Source organism: Brassica napus, chromosome C7 (genome assembly GCF_020379485.1).
Source record: "Brassica napus cultivar Da-Ae chromosome C7, Da-Ae, whole genome shotgun sequence".
Taxonomy (NCBI): domain Eukaryota; kingdom Viridiplantae; phylum Streptophyta; class Magnoliopsida; order Brassicales; family Brassicaceae; genus Brassica; species Brassica napus.
In genome coordinates, this window is record NC_063450.1 from 27,166,068 (window position 1) to 27,175,889 (window position 9,822).

A 9,822-nucleotide genomic window follows, 5' to 3' on the forward strand; every position below is an offset into this window, starting at 1 on the left:
AGGGTTTTTAAAAATTATATGTTATTATTTGTTCATAACTCATTGCCATTTGATAAATTGTTAGAAAAAAATTTTAGCATAATATAACCCAGTTGTCATTTGCTAAATGTATGGTTTTCATTTATATGTTTTATTATTTAATTATATATTTTCATTTTATATTTGAAAGATAAATAATTTATTTTAACAATTTTTGTAAATGTATTTTAAAAATTAAATTGTTATTATCATTGAATATCATTATTTTTGACATAATTTGAGTTTTCGTTTACATCAAAACTTATCATATTTTAGGATAATTTTAATTTAAAATGTAATTTTCATATTTTTCAAACAAATTCTCAAAATATTTTTTAAATATTTTGTTATAATAGTTAAAAAAATATTGAGTTGCATTTCAAATGAAAAGGTAAAGATATTAAAAATATTCTTATTAAAATATGTAAAATAATATTAGTTTTAAGGAAATGGTCAAAATAAAAAAATTACACATAAAATAATCATGATTTTTGTTAACTGGACGGATCATTATTTATATGATATCGCACACAAAAGAAAAATTTCTGTTTTTAAAATTATCTAATTAACTTTATACTCCTTTTTTTATATGATATCACACATTCGTAAAAAAAATAGATAGTTTAAGATGCAAAAGAAATATTTACTTAATGAATATAATATGATCGAATATTACAAATACATCATTTAATAAAATAAATAATTAAAAACTGAAAATTCATATATGTGGAGTCTAGTATTCTTTTTTTTTTTTTTTGGTTCAAATAAGTTATTCTTTTCTTTTCCTCCTCTTTTAATAATAAGAAGATATGCACTGTGGAATATGGAAAGCACTTCAGCTATCATCATAACGAAAAGTGATCTAACCGTAACTTATCTAATTTTTATGTTTTGCCAACTCGATTTCTGTAACTGTTTAGATTCTAGTACTACATTACAATTCAAGTAACTTCGCAAAGAAACAAAACGAAACAAAATATCTAAACGAATCGCACAATCGACATAAAAAAAGTATAGAAACAGTAAAAATTCTTAAAAGACATCACAAATCCTAACCTGACCATTTTTCGTGTCGCTAGCGTTCCCATTAATATCACTTAACGTCTTGGGAGACTGAACAAGATAACTCTCACACAAGGTCTCAGGTGGTCCCCCCTCACCTCTACTCCTACACACGTGTTACCTGATCAGTGGTTTCACTAGACAAGTGTTGTGTTCGTAGAGACGACGATGGGCAACCGCAGCATTAATAGAGGTACTTAGAGGGAGCAGTTTAGCAAAAGATTAATATAATAATAGGTAGAACCCACGTAAAAATTAATCACATGTGCTTTCTGCCTAAACGTCGGTGTTAGTCCTATTTCACGGGCTCCACTGACATAAAACAATCCGCGATTGATTCGTTTTTAATGTTTTTTTAAAGTAGAGAAAAACTAAAAAAGAAAAAAAAAATTAAACACCCCAAATGAAGTGTTAGGGTTAATGGTGCTCTAAGTAGTTGGAAGTTCGATCTTCTGAAAAGTCAGAATCCCACCCGTCGCCGACGGGGCAGACTGAGATGTTTCGTGCAAAGCCGCTGTCCTTGGACCAGAATAGCGTAGCTCTCTTGTGTATGTAAAATCCTTGAGTAAGGGTGGGTTACATTCCCAAAAGGTGGGTTACATTCAAAAATGAATTAAAATATTTGTTTTTGGACAAATCTCATAAATAAATTTTTTTTATTTTTTTACAAAATAGTATATTTAAACTTTTAAGCTCTTAATCCAAATATATTAATATATATATTTATTATTTTTAGTGATGTTATTTTGGAGTTTTTTTTTGTTTTGTGTTATTTTTTGAACAAAAACATAATTTAATGCTATCTGAAGATAATATATATATATATATATATTTTTTTAAAAAAAAAATAATACAGTTTACTTTCACATATTTTCCTTCTGTTCATGGATTTGGACAGTGATCCAACCTATCATGCATATATCTTGTGGTGTACTCCTTCACAATTCACAAAAGTAAATCAAATAACTTAAAAATACTTAAATCGTAACTGAGGAAAATTTATAAGGTATCAAATAACTTAACAATACTTAAATCGTAATTGAGGAAAATGTGTAAGTTATCAAAAATGTGGCAATTATTTGATTCCGTGGATTAATATAGCAGCTAGAATGAAGTTGGATAAGATACTATCAAAAGTAATGAACACCCGTCTCTTACCGGTGGCAGAGAATCGCACGCAGCCTTTCTGATTCCACACGGCTCTTGTTTCCTCTATCCACTTGCTTACTTTTCTCATATATCGCATATTGTTTTTTTTTTTTTTTTTTTTTTTGATAATCCAGGGTTTCCCACTTACGTGGATCATTCCCCTGTGTCCGGTTAGGCAGCGGTCTACTTCACCCGGGAGAGTTTTATCTGGGTTGGGAACAAGGCCCAACACCCAGTTCGCATTTGATGACAGGATGGACAGTTCTCCTCCGCCTGGCGTCGAACCCGGGAGTATAACAATTGGCCCCAAGATCTTTACCAAACGATCTACCACGTCCCGTCTATATCGCATATTGTTCGTCTGAATAAATATGGTAAATTCCTATAGCCTAATATTCTTCTTGATAACATCAAAGTATAATAACTCAACCAACATTACTGAATAATAAAATCTCATCGCACTCTTACGACTTTAACACACATCCATAACTAGGACGTCACCTCTTCAATTAGAATATTACAGCATGATTATTTGAAGGTTTTTAAAGTGGAGTTCTTATCGAAATATAAAAACCTGACTAAGTAAGAGCTGGTTCTTAAATAAGAATTTTAAGAGACGATTTTTAGTTTTTTTAGTTAAAAGTTAAGAGACGGGTTCTTATATTCCGCTAAGACCATAATTATCGCGGTTTCTAAAACCCGATTATGTGTGATTTTAATGTGTGGATCCCATATGTTTTTTAAAAAACGGTCACGAAAGTCGCGAGTGAAGGATGCTGTTTTTTTACTGTTTGCAGATCCCACCGTGGCGGTTCGCGATTGGTTCATTTTTTTATTTTTTAAAGAAAAAAAAAATTAAAGATCCCATATCTGATATCATGTTCTCAGAACCCTATCCTAAAAACTTTGAAATAATCATGCTCTTGGTATCATAACTTAGTTCTGACTTCGAAGTCACATAAGGATAACTGGATAAGTACTACGAATCATGTTTAGCATTGGGCTCTTCTCCTATTTCTACTACTCCCCAATATTACATTCTTTATCGTAATTTCACTAGATGGTATTAACTATTGTATGAACAAAATGATAATGTACATTTACATTACAACACAGAGCCATGCCATTTTAAACAAGCTACAAGCTAACATCAAACCCTTCACAATATAATGTAGATTCTTCTATATTTATACAAATGTATTTTATGTATGTGTCTAACTATGCTGCCTTTATCTTCTAAGAATAAACTATGAGAAAAAGACACTGCCCCATTTACAACATTATGACTCCCATCCATTTATAAATATTAATGCGCATTATCTATATTTAATTAATGAATTCTTTTTTTTTTGTTTTTTTTTTTAGAATGGAGCACGGTGTGGGATGCCTTTTCGTCTGCTCGAGTTCCGGTGATTATAGATCGGAGGTGTTCCCGGAGAGAAACTTAAACCACCTTCTTCGCCAGAGCTTAAACACCGGTGATCGCTACCTAGACCATAGCCGTCAAATCTAACGGTGGAGATAGAGAGACCGCTCATCAAACGGTTGAAAGCATTCGTCTTGCGCATCTTAGTCGGTGTGGTAGCCTCATCAGACTCCGACCCACCGCCTTGGTACTCTCTCCCGTGCTTCCCTCTCACAGAGAAAGTTAGACTTTGATCTCCTCTCTTCATTCCACCAAGCTGAAACAGTAAAACACAAAAGACAATATGATCATTGCAAGCATATGTACAGAGGAGTCCACATAAAACACGAACGAAGCTTTAATTATTTCTGAATAAAATTTGCAATATAATTCATTAAGAAGTAAAATGTGTGACGGGTTTAACGATTTTTCGGTTCAAAATATTGAAAGTTCTCATTTTTAAGACAAGAAGTGGTGGAAACAGAGCAAGAGAGTTTAATTTCTTGGTTGTTGGTACCTTGCAACCGAGAGAGCAGAAGCGGAAAGAATCAAGGAGGCTTCTACAGCAGATTTCACAAGTGTTTGTAACACCTTTTCCGATTCTTGGCTGAGGTCTTTCGTTGAGGAACACGATCTTTGCGCTGTTGATGATGTATGTCTGAACGCAAGTGATGTCTATATACTTTTGTATCTCATTCACTCTCACCACGTTGTGGTAAGAAGATCTCCTTATCTGCAATTTAATTCCATTTTCGTTTATATTTTAACATTAATAAACAAATAATTTGGGAAAACAAGAAAAGAGATATTGGACCTGAACAACACGATGGTTTTTATGTTTGACCAAACAGTACGAGCAAAAGGCATTTCCAGCACAATCGAGACAAAACAAGTTGCACTCGTTTTTGTTTGAATCAGCGTGGGTCGAACATGGGACGAAGTAGCTGCCTCGTAGCATTGGGAATAGCCACGGTGGAGTCATGTAGTCTTCTTCCCCCTCTGTTCTTATCATCGGCCCCTGAAAATTTGAAGCTACGAATCAGAAACTAGAGAAAATGATAAGGCAGGGAAAAGAAAAGGGTGAAAAAAGAATCACCATGACTTTCTTGTGATTAGCCTTGAAGGCCCCGAAGCTAAGCTTGTTGTTATGGTTTTCGATAGCCAGGTTCCTGAGCTCCACTGTGTAGAAAAACTATAGAAGAAGGAAGGGGAAGAGGTCAGTGAAAGCGGCGGCTAAAGAGAGAAAATAAAGGGTTTTATTATTTTTGTTCAATTTTTTCTTAAGGCGGTCACAAAGGTGTATGCGGTTTATATTTCATAGGATGATAGGAGCACCATTTTAAAAATATTTGTGTTGTTTTGTATTTTTGTTAATTGATAAAGGTATCTTTTTGTTTGTTCCTTTTTTTTTCTGGACAAATCTTTTTGTTTGTTCCTTAATTATATTTTCTTTTCTTTATTTAATTTGGGGAACTCATTATCTTCCTTTTTTTTCTGTCCTCCAAAGACGCACGTATCTATGAATTTGCGTCTGTTCAATACTATGTATCTAGCAGACTCCTAAGGAAAACAATCAAAATGTTAATTTGTGTTAAGATTTGAGAGAAGATTTGTGAGAATGTGTTGTATATTTTTTATTGCTTAATTCATACAAGGTGGAGTTAAAGGGATAATTAATTACAAATATACTCTACATAATGACATGGTCAAATTCATAAAGACTAAGGCTGAATGGATCTTCCATGTGGCTGGATGTAAACCCACAATGGACTCTAGTCTTGAACTTGTATGGTCTAGGTTATGGACCATCCACTTCATGATTCATAACACTCCCCCTTGGATGCCATAACCATATAGGGTTTGTAACATGCTAATGTTGCCTCATTAAAACCTCTCTCGGAAAACCCAAAACCCAATGTTGTAAAAAGGAAAACCAGAGAAAGGAAAAAGAGTACAACACACATTACTCCCCCTGATTTGGACATCACTGAAGGTCCTTGAGTCTACGCGTGCCAATCTTGTTGCGTGAACTTCCTGAATGTGCAAGAGGGCAATGATTTGGTGAAGAGGTCGGCTGAGTTTTCACTAGACCAGATCTGAAGGACGTTGACCTCTCCAGCTTTCTGCAACTCATGGGTAAAGAAGAACTTGTGTAGAATATGTTTGGTTCGGTCACCTTTGATATACCCGTCTTTGAGTTGATCAATGCAAGCTGCATTATCTTCATATATGATGGTCAGACCCGTTGGGTCGCATATGGACGCATAATGTGGTCCTATACCTTTTGTTCAAAGATGAACTTCGATCTTATAGCTTATCTTTATGATAGGTTATTCATTCATACCACAGCTTGGTTGGTTCATGCTGAGAATTCGACCAACCATAAGTATTACCAAAATTTGGCTAATTTTTGGTGATGGTCTATAACATTTTCTAAGGTTTAATGAATAACCATTTAACCTATCTTAGGCTGGTTAGTATAAAACACAAGGTATTTAAAATTCCTCTATGGACTGATTTGAATTGTTCTTATAGAACTCTTCACTTGCTTACATGTAGTAATTTAATTCAGTCCATGAACAACTTTAGGAAAATGCTGTTAAAGAGAACTTCTTTTCTCATCTTTTGATTCTGAGCTCAATACCGTTTGGTAAACCTTTTGGTACCAATAATATTATCATCATCATCCAGTGAGTCATATATAGCATGCTACATCTTTTGAATTTCTTCCAGACATCATATGTAGTGAAATATGTAGTAGTATCCACCACATTGGATTATATAGACATTTCCCGGTCTGTCTCACGATTTATCCTTCTTTCAGGATTTATATATTCACTAGGCATCATATGGCGTTTACATATTCATGGCCAATACAATACGCCTTTTATATATCACTTTAAACCCCACACTTCTTTCATTATTCATTATGAGTACTCTTGTGTGGGTTTATGATCCTCGATACATATCTTTGTATTCATGTGCTACATACTTGCGCATTTTCTATGAATGTATGTGTCGACACACTTATATATATATATATATATATATATATATATATAGTTCAATTTGAGATTTCATTATCTAGGACCTTAATAACCTTATAACTTGGCGTCCCATGCTATATGGTATGGTATCTAGTTGTTCAGCTGGCCAGCCTTATATCTCAATGTCTGGAATGGTTTCCTTTAATAAAACTCGGATTTTATCTCATGCACCTTTCTTTCTTTCCGAGGTTCCTTAGAATTTATGGAACTTTATTTGGAACATTTATTTGATCTATCTTATATAGACTTTGTAGCAACTTGGTTGTGTCTTTAAGACATCAAAACCGTGTGGTGCTAAGCTGGGATGACATGGTCATTCTTTCTCTCGGGTCAATGTGTCTGGCATTTTATTTTGCTATCATCGTAGTATATGGACGTCTAAAAATTATTTTCTAGTCCGAGGATCTTTGCCAAGACATTGATGGTTGATACCAGATGGTAGGTACTATTCTTTATCATTCTTTATACCAGCTTATTACTTTTCTCCTTTCATTGTTGGATATTCGGATTCATAAACCTTATGTAATCCTTGTTCCTTGGCCTATAATTAGATCACCCATTTTGGCTCAAGGTTTCTTTTAAACTTATGGAGAAATTATTTTCATAATATATATCCAACATATATTCCCAATCCTCTTTATGAGATTCTAAGATCACATGATCTTAGATGGCACATATATTTGTGGTGGATTCTTTCATAACATCTTAAGATGATATATGTCTGGACTCATGACCCGTATCAGTCTGAGGTGGGAATATCTATGATCACTTATATGGCCTGATATAATTACTATGGCCTGATGCAGGTTCATTCTTTTATAACTCATGGTGTCCCCAAGCATATGGACTTTTAGAATTTGAACCTTATAGGTAATGGTCTTTATATCAAATTCAACCAATATGTAATATGGTTGTGGACCATGTTTCACAGATTTTAGTATGGTCATGTATCATGGGATTTGTCCTCACTTCCCCCTCATGAACATACTCTAATTCGTGGTGCTTGGGACAGTAAATTCCCTTGTACATAGATATAGTGCACACACGTGAGATCTTATGGGATAACATTTGTGGCCTTTTAAATATTTGCATCATAATCCGAATGGCTAAGTATGGTAATGCTATCTAAGTGATAAATTTCGTGGGTTAATCAAACATGATTGTTCTGGCTATTTGTCTAATATCATATTGATCACTATATCAATAGAGAATGTAGTCTCGACCATTTAGGCGATTTTAATTTAGGTACTCTTATTCCCTTTTGTCCATTGTTGGAAACCATTTTCTCTTCTTAATTCAATGGACCTTATAGGGTGAATATAATGCCATTTAGGCAAAGCCTTGGTCGAGCTTCTTTTCCTTTCTTTCAAGGAATGTCCAGTTGAGTTCAAGAGTAATTTATAACTGAGTCTGGATGGCAGAGCATGTCGTGCCATTTGTCAAAAGCTTCTTTGAACTCTTTGGAAAAGTGAGTTGGGATATTAATCCTCAATCATATTTATCTTGGCACAATAAAGGCATATATATATAGTTTCTTATCAAACAACAGTTTGAATAAGATAATGATCATGAACTCAAAGCGATTCATTTTATTAATGAAGTCGTGTATAAAGCAAAGTATCAAAGCAATTCATGAAACATAAACTCAGGAAACATGAAAATGAGAATGTCAATCAATTATATAATATAGTCTTCACAATGCATGTGTTGCCATATGGCGCTCAATTTCAGCTTCATCAGCTATAGGAGGCCTCATCTAATTATTCTTTAGCTCAATGTATCTTTTCTGAAGCTTGTCAAATCTGTTGATGGTATCTTTGATTTTCTGTTTTCTTTGTTCAAAAGCCAAAAGATATGACAAAAGGTCATTATAAGTGGTGAACTTCTTAGCCGTGTGTAACAACAGCACATCCTTTGGATGGAATGTGGAGTAGGTCTTGTATAGTAAAGAATAATGTGTTATCCTTTCACCACATAGTTCAAGACTATAAGCAATATCCATCAGAGGTGAATTATATTTGTCCACAGATTCAAAATCCTGGAATCTGAGGATCTCCCATTCATGGTTGGCCTTTTGCCACGATACCGGTTTGAACCTTTTCCTTAACTGTAACCAAAGGTCACAAGGATCCTCAACATGGAGATACAGGTCTCTTAGTTCCTCGGTGAGATGATAACGAATAATCGTTATAGCTCTATGCCTTTCACTGTCAATGATATCATTGTACTCATTGATGCATTGTCTGAGTCCTCAGGATCTCAGGGCAACAAGAGTATTCTTTACCCATTCTAGGTAATTATATCCAGAGAGTTTTAGGGCAGAGTAATCTGAGGGTTCAAATCTCGACATCAGAATATTTAACGAGTAATTCAAGCACTCAGAATTCTATGTAAGCAATATAATAAATCAATGTATATGATTTCAATGAGGCTTTCCTTCAAATCATATAATTTATTTGCTTAAGCAATCTTAGTATGAGAATGATCAATTGATCATTGCATCTAGTAATCCTTTTAATTATAATTCAAATTGGTTTGATTATATATATAGGGTATTAAAGCCCTTTAGAATTTGAATAAGGATCAATCATCATTTTATTAAATGAGATCAAGCAAGATGGATGAAATCAAGCAAATGCATGGATCAAGAAATAGCTGAATGCATGTTCAGAACTAAGCATTAGACTTAAACAATCTATATGTGATTCCTAATGCATGAGGATATTTGGTTTTCAAAGATCATAAAGCAAAAACCGATTCCATCCCCCTTTTACAGGGTAAACCAAGGCAAGAAAATTTAATAATTTTCAGGATATGTCTAGAACAAATTCAATTAGATTTTCAATTAATCGGTTTCAAAGCTGGTTTATGTTTTCAAATTAAACAAACATGCTTAACTTTAAAAATAACCGATTTAATCTAATTAGATGCAAGCAATATGAACCAATTTAGATTTTATTTTAAATGCCCCATGATTAGAATGATCTATTATATGTATGCATGCTCAGTTTTAATAAAACTATATGACAAACGGATGCATGGAAATGATCAGTTCATGATATGTGTATGATCTAACAATTTACTAATCCATGTTTGATCTAAGAGATGCTATCAGGTATGTATATATGATCAGTATATAAT

General features: G+C 33.6%; 1 protein-coding gene across 1 annotated transcript; it reads right to left on the minus strand.

Annotated features, from left to right (window-relative positions):
• Positions 1-3,307: 3,307 nt before the first annotated feature.
• Positions 3,308-5,116, minus strand: LOC106376055 (protein RGF1 INDUCIBLE TRANSCRIPTION FACTOR 1). Its single transcript, XM_013816095.3, has 4 exons — positions 4,731-5,116; positions 4,449-4,652; positions 4,152-4,367; positions 3,308-3,911 (listed from the first exon to the last, which is right to left on the minus strand). Exons 1-4 carry the CDS (start codon positions 4,731-4,733, stop codon positions 3,591-3,593), a joined length of 744 nt encoding a protein of 247 aa, XP_013671549.1. The 5' UTR covers positions 4,734-5,116; the 3' UTR covers positions 3,308-3,590.
• Positions 5,117-9,822: the final 4,706 nt, after the last annotated feature.